This window comes from Tachyglossus aculeatus, chromosome 8 (genome assembly GCF_015852505.1).
Source record: "Tachyglossus aculeatus isolate mTacAcu1 chromosome 8, mTacAcu1.pri, whole genome shotgun sequence".
Taxonomy (NCBI): domain Eukaryota; kingdom Metazoa; phylum Chordata; class Mammalia; order Monotremata; family Tachyglossidae; genus Tachyglossus; species Tachyglossus aculeatus.
The window spans coordinates 15,521,486-15,537,808 of NC_052073.1; the positions used below are offsets into that span (position 1 = coordinate 15,521,486).

General features: G+C 41.2%; 1 protein-coding gene across 2 annotated transcripts in view; it reads right to left on the reverse strand.

The window, feature by feature from the left end:
- Positions 1-5,269: 5,269 nt before the first annotated feature.
- Positions 5,270-16,323, reverse strand: part of LOC119931521 (serine/threonine-protein phosphatase 4 regulatory subunit 1-like) — a 48,008-nt gene continuing 36,954 nt past the window's right edge. Inside the window, exons 17-20 of one of the 2 annotated variants that reach the window (XM_038750261.1) lie at positions 11,685-11,805; positions 10,429-10,563; positions 8,865-9,006; positions 5,270-6,814 (exon numbers count right to left, since the gene is read on the reverse strand). In XM_038750261.1, the coding sequence (XP_038606189.1) occupies positions 6,699-6,814; positions 8,865-9,006; positions 10,429-10,563; positions 11,685-11,805 (514 nt within the window). In that variant the 3' untranslated portion in view covers positions 5,270-6,698. Of the gene's footprint in view, positions 6,825-8,864; positions 9,007-10,428; positions 10,564-11,684; positions 11,806-16,323 lie in introns of both variants that reach the window. The other variant, XM_038750259.1, reaches the window with a different exon arrangement.

The following is a 16,323-nucleotide window of genomic DNA, read 5'->3' on the forward strand; positions in this document are numbered from 1 at the left end:
CTACCCAACAGCGGGCTCACAGTCTAGAAGGGGGAGTCAGAGAACAAAACCAAACATACTAACAAAATAAAATAAATAGAATAGATATGCACAAGATAAATAGAGTAATAAATATGTACAAACATATATACATATATACAGGTGCTGTGGGGAACGGAAGGAGGTAAGATGGGGGGGATGGAGAGGGGGACGAGGGCTTCACTTCTCTGGGCCTCAGTGACCTCATCTGTAAAATGGGGATTAAGACTGTGAGCCGTATGGGGGACAACCTGATCACCTTGTAACCTCCCCAGCGTTTAGAACAGTGCTTTGCACATAGTAAGCGCTTAATAAATGCCATCATCATCATGGGACAACCCGATCAACTTGTAACCTCCCCGACGCTCAGGCGGTGCTTTGCAATCAATCAATCGTATTTATTGAGCGCTTACTGTGTGCAGAGCACTGGACTAAGCGCTTGGAAAGTACAAGTTGGCAACATATAGAGACAGTCCCTACCCAACAGTGGGCTCACAGTCTAGAAGAGTGGGCTCACAGTCTATTGCACATAGTAAGCGCTTAATAAATGCTATTATTATTACTATTACCCAGGACCGACCCCACCCTTCACGGGCCCGGCGTTCATTCATTCAGTCGTATTGATTGAGCGCTTACCGTGTGCAGAGCACTGGACTAAGCGCTTGGGAAGTACAAGTCGGCAACACATAGAGACGGGCCCTACCCAACAGCGGTCTCACAGTCTAGAAGGGGGAGACAGAGAACAAAACCAAACATACTAACAAAATAAAATAAATAGAATAGATATGCACAAGATAAATAGAGTAATAAATATGTACAAACATATATACATATATACAGGTGCTGTGGGGAAGGGAAGGAGGTAAGATGGGGGGGATGGAGAGGGGGACGAGGGCTTCACTTCGCTGGGCCTCAGTGACCTCATCTGTAAAATGGGGATTAAGACTGTGAGCCCTATGGGGGACAACCTGATCACCTTGTAACCTCCCCAGCGTTTAGAACAGTGCTTTGCACATAGTAAGCGCTTAATAAATGCCATCATCATCATGGGACAACCCGATCAACTTGTAACCTCCCCGACGCTCAGACGGTGCTTTGCCATCAATCAATCGTATTTATTGAGCGCTTACTGTGTGCAGAGCACTGGACTAAGCGCTTGGAAAGTACAAGTTGGCAACATATAGAGACAGTCCCTACCCAACAGTGGGCTTACGGTCTAGAAGAGTGGGCTCACAGTCTATTGCACATAGTAAGCGCTTAATAAATGCTATTATTATTACTATTACCCAGGACCGACCCCGCCCTTCACAGGCCCGGCGTTCATTCATTCAGTCGTATTGATTGAGCGCTTACCGTGTGCAGAGCACTGCACTAAGCGCTTGGGAAGTACAAGTCGGCAACGTATAGAGACAGTCCCTACCCAACAGCGGGCTCACAGTCTAGTTTTAACAGTCCTCGGCGTCGCCATCAACGGTCCAGCCCCGCCCACCCAGGGCAGGCCCCACCCGTGGAAAGAGCCCGGGTTTAGGAGTCAGAGGTCATGGCCCACTGTTGGGTAGGGACCGTCTCTATATGTTGCCAACTTGTACTTCCCAAGCGCTTAGTACAGTGCTCTGCACACAGTAAGCGCTCAATAAATACGTTGAATGAATGAATGAATGAAAGGGTTCAAATCCCGCTCCGCCACTTGTCAGCTGTGCGACTCTGGGCAAGTCACTTCAATCAATCAATCAATCAATCAGTCGTATTTATTGAGCGCTTACTGTGTGCAGAGCACTGTACTAAGCGCTTGGGAAGTACAGGTTGGCAACATATAGAGACAGTCCCTACCCAACAGTGGGCTCACAGTCTAAAAGGGGGAGACAGAAAACAAAACCAACATACTAACAAAATAAAATAAATAGAATAGATATGTACAAGTAAAATAGAGTAATAAATATGTACAAACATATATACATATATACAGGTGCTGTGGGGAAGGGAAGGAGGTAAGATGGAGAGGGGGACGAGGGGGAGAGGAAGGAAGGGGCTCAGTCTGGGAAGGCCTTCTGGAGGAGGTGAGCTCTCAGTAGGGCCTTGAAGGGCCCTTCACTTCTCTGGGCCTCAGTTACCTCATCTGTAAAATGGGTATTAAGACTGTGAGCCCCCCCCCCATGGGACAACCCGATCAACTGGTAACCTCCCCAGCGCTTAGAACGGTGCTTTGCACCTAGAAAGCGCTTAATGAATGCTATTATTATTATTATTATCATTATTATTACCCAGGACTGATCCCGCCCTTCACTAGCCCGGCATTCATTCATTCAATCGTATTTATTGAGCGCTTACTGTGTGCAGAGTAGTGTACTAAGCGCTTGGGAAGTACAAGTTGGCAAAATATAGAGGCAGTCCCTACCCAACAGCGGGCTCACAGTCTCATTCATTCGTATTTATTGAGCGCTTACCGTGTGCGGAGCACCGGACTAAGCACTTGGGAAGTCCAACTTGGCAACGTACAGAGACGGTCCTGACCCAACAATGGGCTCACAGTCTAGAAGGGGGAGACAGGCAACAAAACAAAACACGTAGACGGGTGACAAAACCCCTCCGCTGTGCGGCCGGTTGGCGTTGTCATGGTTCCCCTTTATGGACGATGCGGAGTGGGAGCCCCAGGGCCTGGATGCGGCCTAGTTTTAGCCCGTTTGGGGCTTTTAGGCAACGGGAAAGGGAGCACAGTCAAGGTGGCACGAAACAATCATCTTCCCCAGCCACTGCGGAAAAAAAAAACATGATAAAAAAAGTCAATACACATAGTTACACCACTGCCATCTTCTCGGACAAAGGCGTTGAACAATAATGGTGTTTGTTAAGCGCTTACTACGTGCCGAGAGCTGTTCTAAGCAGTGGGGTGGATACAAGGTAACCAGGTTGAACACAGTCCCTCTCTGCCAGGGGGCTCACAGTCTTAATCCCCATTTCACAGGCGAGGTAATTGGGGCATGGAGAAGCGAAGTGGCTTCCCCAAGGTCCCACAGCGGCCAAGTGTTGGGGTGGGAATTAGAACCCACGTCCTCTGACTCCCAAGCCCGTGCTCTTGCGAGTGCCTTTGCATCTTGAGGGGGGGTGGCGTGAGGGGCGTTGGATGGTAAGGAACGATACTTCAGGGGCAACAAAATCCCAAGCCAATGCAGAATGAAACCCAGGAGTTCTCACACACTGCAAAATATTGCCCTTGTATCCAGCTGCACTTCAGGGCTGTCACCAATTTCGTAGTTTTTATATTATCAAGTGGTATTTACGGAGCGCTTACTATGTGCGGAACATATATATACTGTATTAAGCACTCGTTAGAGACATGCCACCTTCCTAAGGTATTTTATTTAGAATGCAAAATATTTTACCACGCTACTTGAGACTTCCTACACAAAAATATCTACTTGGGGAACAAAATTTAAAGAAAACTTGGTAACTCGCTGGAACGCCTTCCCTCCTCAAATCTGACAATCACTGTCCCCCACTTCAAGGCCGTATTGAAGGAACATCTCCAAGAGGCCTTCCCCAACTAAGCCCTCCTTTCCTCTTCTCCCACTTCCATCTGCATCACCCTGACTTGTTCCCTTTATTCATCCCCCACCCCAGCACCACGAAACTTATATAAGTATTTGTAATTTATACTTATATTAACGTCTGTCTCCCCCTCAAGTCCGTAAGCTCATTGTAGGCTGGGAATGTGTCTGTTTATTTAGTGTACACTCCCAAGATATTAATACAGTGCTCTGCACACAGTAAGTGTTCAGTAAATACAACTGAATGAAGTACTTTTTAAATTATCTCCTTTATCGATTTCTGCTGGAGTTGTGTTTCATGGGGGGTAAAGGGATGAAGAGGTGGAGGTTTAAGACAGTAAAGAAGCATGTTGCATGAGACAATCATGAGTTTTATTAAGATAAATACAAACATAATGTTACATAGTTTCTATATTTTGCCCATTAGAGCACTTCCAGAGTGCCCTCACTGTTTGGACTCTAAAACCTGTTTTCTGACACGTCATTAGGGGAGAATAGTGTAAAATGCAATGGGTATTATACATCAGTAAATGGGCTAGTAAATGACCACTATACTTTTCATTTGAAGCATCTAATGATTTCCCACAGAATCTAAGCATCACATTAAATTCTTGTCCCTTAAAACCAGTATAAGTTAAACTTGCTTTTATGAAATTATACATTTGCTCCACATGTATTTTTACACAATATAACCTTTTTTTTGAGAAATGAAATGTGAACACAGTTTAAAATCACTGCAGGTATCTACAGTGACAGGCTTAGAGAGCAATTTTTAATTTTAAAAATCACAACCATTGAAAAATGGACATCTTGGAAATATGAGCCATCGGATCTTTAATGTTACAGCTACACACTGTCTATTTGTACTGCTTAAATATCAACTATTTATAAAGTTCAATTATAAAGAACCTGTTTTAAAATGGTTATGAATTTTCAGAGCTAGAAAGGTGCTTAAATCAACTGAGAGATTATTTACAATCTGGAAAGTTATAAAATGGTTCATTAGCCTAACAGAATATTGAATGAAATATCCCACAAAAAAAAATGCTTTTTAAGTGGATTATTGGAACTGACAGACTAGTGGAAATATGAAGAGCATAATGATAAAAGTAAAAAGTATAATTAAAAACATATCTTTGCATATGTTCAAGAAGTAGGGTCAGTGCTTTAGAAATTTATAATAGTTCAAAATAGGGGGGGCAAGAAAAAATTTTTTTATAAAATTTACGCTATTAAAAAATACTAGCAAAAATTCAACATTAGATAAAATACTAAGACTACTAAAAGATTTAACAGTTAAGCCGCAGTCATTAAAATGTGATTGAATTAGAGAGGCATTTGTACTAAATCACAGAAAAATTGAAATGTATATTTTGTGGATTTTGAGAGCTTGAATCATTTTAAAATCTTAACACTCATCCTAAAATTTCTAAAAAATTATCTTGCATGCAAATCCTACACCTCACAAAATAAAACCTAATTTTGGTAAATCTTAATATAAAATTAAGTCCTGTACAAAACACAGAATTCCAGTAAGGTAAATTCTTATTGCTAGGCCACCAAAACCAGTTGACAATCCCAATTTCTAGTCAGGAAAGTCAAAACTGCTTAAATGCTGTGGTAAAATAATGCCTTTAAAAACTGAACATAAGCTTTCAAATATTAATTTCCTCTTGACTCAAACAAATGTGTCTGCAAACCTGCAGCCATGGGCAAAATTGTACAACTACGTTAACTCCTAGGTTTAGATTTTAATGAACGTGAAACAAGAAAGTGATTTTGTAACCTTCAAGCAAACAGAAAGAAAAGTTTTAGAAGTCCTCTTTTTAAGTTATTTCTTAGATTAAAAAATGAAAACCTAAGTGGTTCCTCCAAGAAAATATGAAAAAACAGTAAGTTTGCATGGACATTTACAAAATCTATCTTTAATAGTAAACAGGATAACGCAGAACCTAGAAAACTACATTTTAGAATATTGTGGAAGACAGTTCACAACAACAACAACGATGACGACAAAAACGGTCCAACTTCAATAGTTTCCCCTAATTCCGAAATTACAAGTGCTTGGTTCTTGGACTGGATATAGTTAAATCGGAAGCAATATTTCACCTTCATCCCCTCCCCTGCCAAAATGATTACTGTATGTGCAATAGGTACATGTAACCGTAGTTGTTAATTTTTGTGACGTTTAGCTAAAAGTTAATGCCCAGATATTAAAATTCCTATTTTGAATTCATTAATTTTGAATAACTTTGCTAGATAAAATGAATGGTTTGTCAGTTGTAACTTCCACTAATGTCAACATATACATTTACTCATACAGTTCCAGCAGCAAGAACAGGAGAGGTCGAAGTGCTCAAGAAAAAAAATTTCCAATAACACATTATAAGAATAAAAACTACCATAATATCAAAAGTTATAAATCTTCCTTCAGTACAATTTTAAATGTATTAAAAAAACAAAAGTAATATGGGATTTTAGTTTTAACAACTTGAAATACAGTATAAACTATATATGAAGTATTTTCTGTTTATGGATATATGATTTATGTGGGATTAATATATTTTCTTTTTTCAATAATTATTCACATATGTACACCAATATTTAAGTAAAAAATAAACTGCCATACTATACACTATTCTAAGAGAGGGCATAAGTGCATCCAAACGTTACAGCTTGCTAGCTTCGGGCTTCCAGGTTTATAAACCATTCCATGCTTACAGTAAATTCATTAATAGTAAACATATTTTAAAATAATATGCTATAAAAAACATACATTACTGTGAGCCATTCTGATAATATGGAGACAATGCATAATCCTTTAACCAAAATGATCTACACAATACGAGATAATTTCCAAAGAAAATAATTAAAAGCAAGTTTTACGGGGAAAGCAAAAGCCTTTCTGGTTTGGCAAAATCACAATATGTAATCATCCAATATGAAATGTATCACAGTTGCTGGTAGACTTATTTAGCAACCATTATGAAATTTAATAAATGTTTCCTTTCCAAGCAGATATGAAACAGTTTGACTGCTTTGTGTTACCACAAACCACATACGCAAAAATGCGAAATCATCCCTACTTAGATTTGTAACAGAATCATTCACTTTGCTTTTCCAGAGCGGTAGTGTTTATAATATTCTGATTTGGCTCCAGGGTGGCAAAAAAGGAAACATCTTGATCTCGGTCTGACTGCAGAGCTGACACAGTTTCTTCAACAACTTCAAGGTGAGGGTTACCAGCATTTCTAAAATAAGCTTGAAAAAGGAGAAAATAGCTTTATTCAAGGTTAATTACCGTAGGATACATAAGAATTCCTTCAACCACACCTCAGCACAGAAAATAGTTTCTCATGGAAAAAAATTCCACAAAGTCTTCTGGGTCACAACCCAATTTCCCATGAAAATGAGACCTCTATTATTTTTACGCTTCCTTCATAGTCTCTTTCCTCTTTGACCACGACCACAAAAACTAAGGCTTTTCAGTTGACTGCATTATGTGTGGGATCCCAAATATTCTGAAAGGGTCTGTTCTAACTAAAACTGAATTGGATGCCCAATCAGCCTTGAAGCAAAAATTTGAAGGAAACTTCTCTCCCGTCTTTTTAAAAAATATTCGGATCAGAGATGCCTTTATTATTACTTTACCATGGAAAGGAACCACAAGTAATGTCTGAGTAATAAAAACATAGCTGCAACAATGCCTGCAAGTAGTGAAGGGAGGTTGCCAAATATGCCAGTTAGGTACAAATTTATTTCATCTATTCAAATTTCCAGTTCATCTATTACTTCCATTTAACCTATATCCAGTACACTGAGGAGTTTATTACCAAATTTGTGGATGTTACGGCCCCTTCCCTTTTCCCCCTCTGGCTATTTGTCTCTTTGCCCCTGCATTGCCCTATTTAGAGCTACACTAAGAGTACATACTGGGGAAGGAGAAAATGCTGAAATTCAAAATTTGTCAACTTTGCTACTCGTTAATAGGTCTGACAAAAGGTACGATGAGGGGAAGGTTGAAACTACTGACTCAAATGAGGTTCTGCATGATGTTGATTTCAAATAGTCACGCCACCCGGTATCCTATGGTAAACTATGAGCCACTCTGATTGACATTATGGAAATTCTAGATGTACAATGTAAAGGATTGATGCAGTACTCATCAACTGCAGAAACAATGACTAAAAAGAGTTTTAAACCACTGCCAAGGATAGTTACTGAAAGACTAGCTAGTATAATTACCCAATTTTGTAGGGTGATGTCATATGATTAAAGAAAAGTTCAGGAATCATGACTTGATGGGTGATTTATTTTTCTTCTTAAACCAATCATTTTCCTCCTCAAACAAATTTCTTATTTTTCCCCTACTGCCTTTTGGATTAGGTACAATTCAGCAATAATGTACAGATGAGGACAGAAAAAAAGAGTATCACGAGTAATTGATAAGTTTATTTAAACTATATTTTCTGCAATGATCATGGCTGTTTAATCCTTTTAATTGACTTGCATTCATGCCAACAAATGATGAAACCGGTAAACTAAATAATAACCTTTTAGAAAAATGGCCAAGTCTAATTCCGCAAGAAAAATGGCCAAGTCTATCTCCGCAAGTAATATTTGGTGGAAAATCTGTTCCTGACAAGCATATCCCTAAGGCATAACAAACCCCAAGGACTAAACAAATCCCAAGGGTCCCTGCTCTATGCGCGCCAGGCCACGGATAAAAGCCTCTCCCAAGCTACGGATAAAAGCCTCTCCCAAGCACTCACTCTCAGTCTCAACCTTTCCTACACAAAAACCTCACTGTGGGCAGGGAACATGTTTACTCAGTTGTACTGTATTCTCCCAAGCGCTTTAGTACATACTCTGCACGCAGAAAGGACTCAATAAACACCACTGACGATGTTGATCCCATCAACGGACTTGGATCCTATTTTGTGTATTTGTTTATGTTTTAATGTTTCATCATGTCTGATGTGTCTGTCTCCTATCCTTTCTCCCCATTTAAAATCTCTTGTGAGCCTTTGGAGGGAGAGAGATATTGTCTAATTCCCACCTGTATATTCTTCCAGTGCTCAGTTCGGAGCTCTGCACACAGTAAGCCCTAACTGAATACTATTATTAACACTACTACTACTACAAGTGCTTAGTACAGTGCTCTGCACACAGTAAGCGCTCAATAAATACGATTGAATGAACACTATTCAATTTTGAGATATAGTCTATCAGACGTCACTTTATAAGAGAAGCAAGCCAACGTACAGAGAAGCAATCATTGCCATATGAAAAACTACATACCTTTTTCCAATAGTGTTTGCCTTAGTGCCTTGGCTAACAAAACCCTTACATTTGGCACAGGATCAGAAGCAAGACTTAAAAGGCTCGGAAGCAAGTGTTCAACAAATTGATCCACAGGAATACATTCTTCCCTCACAACTGCCTGCAGTGATTAAAATGGAGCATGGAGAAAAATTTCAGGTGACATGTTTTTGGAACTGACAGTTACAAGTATCCCACTCCAAGTCACTATTTTTCCTATTAATTTAAATTTCCAATTTGGGGAGGGATAGGCATACAATTCAGGGTTTTTCAGACTACAAAATCCTCTACATTAAAAATCTCAGCAATTTAGTATGACTAGGGACCAATTTGACAATTTCACCTAAAATCATAACTAAGAATGGAAGGGTAACCGACTAGTTGGAGACTGAACATATCAAGCTAAATTTAACTTCTGAAATAGGGAATTGCTAAACCTACCTTCTAAAAGTTATATTCAAAATACAGCAAAAACCCCTAGACAGGATTAATTCTTTACACTCAAAATCCTGCTAAAATATTAATCAAAATCAAATAATCTTATGGAAAAGGCACTACTTTTTATTCCCCAAGTGGATCTTGGGCTATGAAAGAGGCCAGCTAGTTTCGTTAGCTGCAATCCTACCACCTCCTTAAGAAGAATGGATGATTGCTCAGCATCAGAAGTTCAGCATTAGAAGTTACTCTACAAATGGATGGTAAATGCCCCTATATTGTGTAATTTTTAACATCATCTCTAAATCCCTAGTCTGAATTCAATCCTTGTCTTTCTTTACTTAACTGCTAGCCAAGGAGACTGCCAGTTCTGAAGATGCCTTGTGGAATTTAGATACTAGCCAACCACAGCTTTGGTAAAGACAAGCCAAATGTCACACCAAGCCTTTGAGAGCCTAGATGAGTTGCTCCCGAAACAAAGGTGGGAAGGGGCACAATGAAGGACAAAAGGATGGATTCTATTATATCTACTCCAGCTGTTAGGACAGTGTTGGGCACACAATAAGCGCTTTATAAAAAACATTATTATTAGTAATAGTGATCATAGTATCCTTCAAGCACAAAAGGTTGCTACAGCACCATCTCAACATTTTGTCACTTCAACCCCCTGTTAGCTGCTAACTAGGACTTAAGATAACGTGCCCAAAATATCTGTGGGGTCCCTAAACCTGTTCCCCAGTGCTTTTAATGATGATGGTGGTACAGTGGCATGTTAAAGGGAAAAAGGGAAGAGTACTGGAACAGGGTTATGCCAGGTATGTTATTGCGAAAGTCTAATCCTACAGCAAACTAAAGTTATGTCTAAACTCTTTAATTTAGCTACAAGTCAATCTCTGACCAGTATCTATGTTCCCCAAATGCCTAGTACAATGCTTAAGTACTTGATAAATTTGCCACTGTTGATGACACAATCACTCCTGGCCTAGGCTGAAATCTGAACTGCACATGCAAATAGTTTATTATTAACTGTAACTTTCAACTTAGGAGGCTGATTTCTCTCCTATGAACTTGTCAATACACATAAAATGTTCAAAAGATGCAAACTAACCTGACAAATAAAGGCAAAAGCTTGTCTTCCAACCCACTTAGAACAATGTCGGAACCTTATGATGAGTTCATTTATGAAATTTAACCCCAAGGCACTTGCATTGTTGGAATAGAATTTCTGGAGAATTGCCACAACCTGCAAAAAAAAAAATATATATTTAAAATGGAATATCACCCATTTGCATAGGGAAACATTCCTGAGGCAGTAGTCTAGAGCAGTTTAAACATTCTCCCCTCAATTTAATATGAACAGAGAACAATTCTCACAACCTAGGACTCTAAAGAACTGGGAGAAAATGCTTCTAACTTATAAACATGTATGTTAAAAGGAAAAGAAATAAATTATAAGATTATTATAGTGAGACCTCACTGTAATCATCAACTGGATCCATACACCGTCCATCTTAGAAGTGCTGCTCTAGAATAACTACATCCCACCCCCAAGTATTGTGTGGTACTTGTAGATGGAGACTCCCTTGTGCCATATGGGGCTGGGAGAGAAGCTATATGAAAGCACAGGGTAAAGGGAATCCTCAGCATCAGGTTGAACTGGAGGAGGAGTTCCATTTCCCTCAATCCCACAGAACAGAGAATTCCCAGGGATAAATATGAAATCCATAAAGGACCCACACGGATCTGTGTACTTCAATATAATAGGACCACACTTCAATTTTAAGAATTCAACTTATGACATTTCTACCTTAATAATGTGAGCTATTCTCCTGAAGAATATGTAATTTTTTTTTCTTTTACCTGTACTATGTAAATATTTGAACTCTCCTTTCAAATGTGATTTTCTAGAGATCAACAACTGGTATGAATTCATTTAAAACAGCACCTCCTTTGCTCTGCAAAACATTCTAGATAAATTTTATTATACAAAACACAATAGACTGCAAGCTATTTGAAGTAGGGGACTGATTCTTTCACTGATTTACGTTTTCAAATCTCCTAATATAGCGCTCTGCACACTGGGAGCTGTTGGTGATGAAGAAAACCATACTGAATGCAAAACAAATGACTTTAGGAACACTAATTTGTTTGGAATTTGTTAATCAAATAATGTGATATATATTCAGAGACAAAAGATCTGGTTTTCAAAAAGACAAATTACAAAAGACCATTAAATTTCACAGATCATGTGTGGATTTAACAGCTAAGGTCTGGTTATAGGCTCAAAAAATACTGAAGTGTAAATAGAAAATGATTAAACATTTGTATTTTCAGAATCACAGCAGAAAAAGTATAAACTCTTACTAGTTTGAAGGAGATCCACCGAACTTCAGAAACTTTATCTGCACAGAGTTTTAGTGCAATATGCATTAAGTAGTCATAAACATCATTGGGGTTATAGAGTTCCAAAATTAGGATAAGCTGTCTGAAACAGAATGAAAATCTATTAATTTTTAATAAGCGATCACATTTAACTGTTTTTCTGAACTCATACTGATGATGAGAAAATAATCAGGTTCAATTTTAAAAAAGTAAGTTTTTTTGTTCCTTTTAACTCTCCTCTCTATTCCCCTCGTGTTCTATCGTTTGTCTTTCTTTCCTCCCAAGCCAACCTTCAAGCTCTAAGCCTGATCTTGATGCTCACACTTCTGTCACCCTTATCACACTGATCCCCTGGCTCGGAACACCCTCCCTCCCCAGAAAAGACAGATCGTAACTCTTCTAAAATCCCACCTCCTCCAACAAGCCTTCCCTGAATCACTTCCCTGCACCCTGAGCTGTATCATCCCTTCAGCAAATTCTAGCACTTATATATATATATACATATATATATATCCATCCTCAGCAGTAGTTAATGTTTTTAATTGCTCAATTATTTATTTTGAACGTTAGAATTCTAAATATCTTTATGTCTGCCTCCCTCAGAGAGTAGATTCTTCGTGGACAAAGAATGTGACACTTTATTTTGTTATCAAGTAGAGGGCACAACACCAAGTGGGTGCTCAATAAATGGTGTGCCTGTGTCTTACTCTTTTTCATTTACCCCTTTTTTTCCATTTCAGTCTCTCCCTTTTTCTGTCCCTTTCACTGTTCCTCTATTCCGCTCATCCCCTCATGGAGCCTCTCCATTTCCCTCCTTATTGATCTTTTCCTCCTCCACTCAATTTCCCTCTCTACCTTTCTCCTACACCTACATTCCTTAATTGGTTATACATAACCCCGGTCCTCTAACTCCCAGGCCAGTGCACTTTCCACTACGCCACGATGCTTCTCATCGATCTGCCACATTTCCTGTTCCTTTTTCTACTTTGCTGCTCCTTCTCCAGCCCCTCCTCACCCACTGATTTTTATTTTTCAGGGGCTTTACTCTCTTCCATTCTCACCCCAACCTTTGCTCCTTATTTTCTCAAACAACAACACTCAATATACATGCAGTAAAATTGGGGCAGGGATGCAGGAACTGTTCAGGCCCCTGACATAATTTGTATATGGGTGTACAAGTTGATTATATACAGAAAGATATTTTTAGGGTTGAACAATGCAGACAATTCTCTGGGGTTCTCTGGGGTTGCCCATCAGGAAAATACAGTGGAGGACCTCTGAAAGTAAGAGCTTCCAGGTTTGGGAAGGAAAGAAAAAGGATGTGCTTGAGAAGCAGGAATACTAAAAAAAGCAAAGAGTTCTCCTCTTTAATCTCACTCAGAAGATCTTCTGTCCAAACGTAGATAGACCAAAGTCTGAGTGATTTGCTTGGGGCCAACAAATGTGGCTCTGGGTGCTTATGGGTATAAATAGATATATTATATCATTTGTCTAAAAAAAGACCAATTTAAATCATTATTAAAATGGAAAGCTGACAAGCATGAAGAGAGCTAAATTTAAATTGCTTTGAAATGGAATTGCAAAAATTGTGAGACTACATAAGCAACATAACTGGATCTCAGCCCCCTCCCCAGCAGCTTCCTATCTTGCTGCAGACTTCCTTTTTATGGTATTTGTTAAGCACTTACTATATGCCAGGCACTGTACTAAGTGCTGGGGTAGATACAAACTAATCAGGTTGGACTCCGTTCATGTCCCACTTGGGGCTCAAAGTCTTAAACACCATTTTAGAGATCAGGAAACTGAGGCACAGAGTAATAAAGTGATTTGCCAAGGTCACACAGCAGACAAGTGACAGAAACAGGGTTAGAACGCGGGTCCTTCTGACTTCCAGGTTTGTGTTCTATCCACTAGGCCATGTTCATTCATTCATTCATTCAACTGTATTTATTGAGCGTTTACTATGTGCAGAGCACTGTACTAAGCACTTGGGAAGTACAAGTTGGCAACATATAGAGATGGTCCCTATGCGGGCTCACAGTCTAAAAGGGAATAATAATAATAATGGCATTTATTAAGTGCTTACTATGTGCAAAGCACTGCTCTAAGCGCTGGGGAGGTTACAAGGTGATCAGGTTGTCCCACGGTGGGCTCACAGATTTAATCCCCATTTGACAGATGAGGTCACTGAGGCACAGAGAGGTGAAGTGACTTGCCCGAAGTCTCACAACTGACAATTGGCAGAGCCAGGATTTGAACCCATAACCTCTGACTCCAAAGCCCGTGCTCTTGCCACTGAGCCACACTGCTTCTCTCTGCTGCTTTTCCAACTCATTTAAAAACAGCTGTAAAAAGTTCTTCTCTCCTCTTCTCATTTGGTTTTTAGAAACTAAAGAAAAAATTCAATGTTGGCAAAAAGAGCCATCAGCAACCGTAAAACTTCTGGTAATGGTTATGGCCACATAAACACGGCATAGACTCTCTTGTGATTTCCCCAGAATTCCAGATTAGCGCTAGTCAAATACATCTTCGCAAACTCCAGTTTCTGAGAGGAGAATAGGAAGAAATGAAAACAGAGGGGAATGCTATTTTGAAAGAAGCTAGGAGCCAGCAGAATTATTCAGATACTTAATTCTCTGGGCACCGCTGGCTCCAAGCTGCGTGAAGAATTACATTTAGTTCTACTGCATTTAGAACTGCAAGAAGTAGGTCACCAGAAAAGCAATAATCAATACAGGGCTACTAGAGAAAGCAATAATGAATTATAAAATTCAGCCACTAGAGGTCACAGGGCTCTCGTTTGCCTCTCATCGTATTTGAAGCAAAAAATGATACATAAACACCCATGCCCATCACCCCCGCCAGCTCTTCCGTACATTCAACTCCCTTCTCAGGCCCCCGGTTCCTCCCCCTCCTCCTTCCCTCACCCCCAACGATCTGGCCTCCTACTTCATTAACAAAATTAAATCCATCAGGTCCGACCTCCCCAAAGTCTCTTCCCCCCTTTCTCCAACCCCCCGGCTCTCAACACTCTCTGCTACTCTCCCATCCTTCCCAGCAGTATCCTCAGAGGAACTCTCCTCCCTCCTCTCAAGTGCTACTCCGGCCACCTGTGCTTCTGACCCCATTCCCTCTCATCTTATGAAATCTCTCGCTCCATCCCTTCTCCCCTCCTTAACTTCCATCTTCAACCGCTCACTCTCCACTGGTTCCTTCCCCTCTGCCTTCAAACATGCCCATGTCTCTCCCATCCTAAAAAAACCCTCTCTTGACCCCACCTCACCTTCTAGTTATCGTCCCATATCCCTCCTACCATTCCTTTCCAAACTCCTTGAACGAGTTGTCTACACGCGCTGCCTAGAATTCCTCAACAACAACTCTCTCCTCGACCCCCTCCAGTCTGGCTTCCGTCCCCTTCATTCCACGGAAACTGCGCTCTCAAAGGTCACCAATGACCTCCTGCTTGCCAAATCCAACGGCTCATACTCTGTCCTAATCCTCCTCGACCTCTCAGCTGCCTTTGACACTGTGGACCACCCCCTTCTCCTCAACACGTTATCTGACCTTGGCTTCACTGACTCCGTCCTCTCCTGGTTCTCCTCTTATCTCTCCGGTCGTTCTTTCTCAGTCTCTTTTGCAGGCTCCTCCTCCCCCTCCCATCCTCTTACTGTGGGGGTTCCCCAAGGTTCAGTGCTTGGTCCCCTTCTGTTCTCAATCTACACTCACTCCCTTGGTGACCTCATTCGCTCCCACGGCTTCAACTATCATCTCTACGCTGATGACACCCAGATCTACATCTCTGCCCCTGCTCTCTCCCCCTCCCTCCAGGCTCGCATCTCCTCCTGCCTTCAGGACATCTCCATCTGGATGTCCGCCCGCCACCTAAAGCTCAACATGTCGAAGACTGAGCTCCTTGTCTTCCCTCCCAAACCTTGTCCTCTCCCTAACTTTCCCATCTCTGTTGACGGCACTACCATCCTTCCCGTCTCACAAGCCCGCAACCTTGGTGTCATCCTCGACTCCGCTCTCTCATTCACCCCTCACATCCAAGCCGTCACCAAAACCTGCCGGTCTCAGCTCCGCAACATTGCCAAGATCCGCCCTTTCCTCTCCATCCAAACTGCTACCCTGCTCATTCAAGCTCTCATCCTATCCCGTCTGGACTACTGCACTAGCCTTCTCTCTGATCTCCCATCCTCGTGTCTCTCTCCACTTCAATCCATACTTCATGCTGCTGCCCGGATTATCTTTGTCCAGAAACGCTCTGGACATATTACTCCCCTCCTCAAAAACCTCCAATGGCTACCGATCAATCTGCGCATCAAGCAGAAACTCCTCACCCTGGGCTTCAAGGCTCTCCATCACCTCGCCCCCTCCTACCTCACCTCCCTTCTCTCCTTCTACTGCCCAGCCCGCACCCTCCGCTCCTCCACCACTAATCTCCTCACTGTACCTCGCTCTCGCCTGTCCCGCCATCGACCCCCAGCCCACGTCATCCCCCGGGCCTGGAATGCCCTCCCTCTGCCCATCCGCCAAGCTAGCTCTCTTCCTCCCTTCAAGGCCCTGCTGAGAGCTCACCTCCTCCAGGAGGCCTTCCCAGACTGAGCCCCTTCTTTCCTCT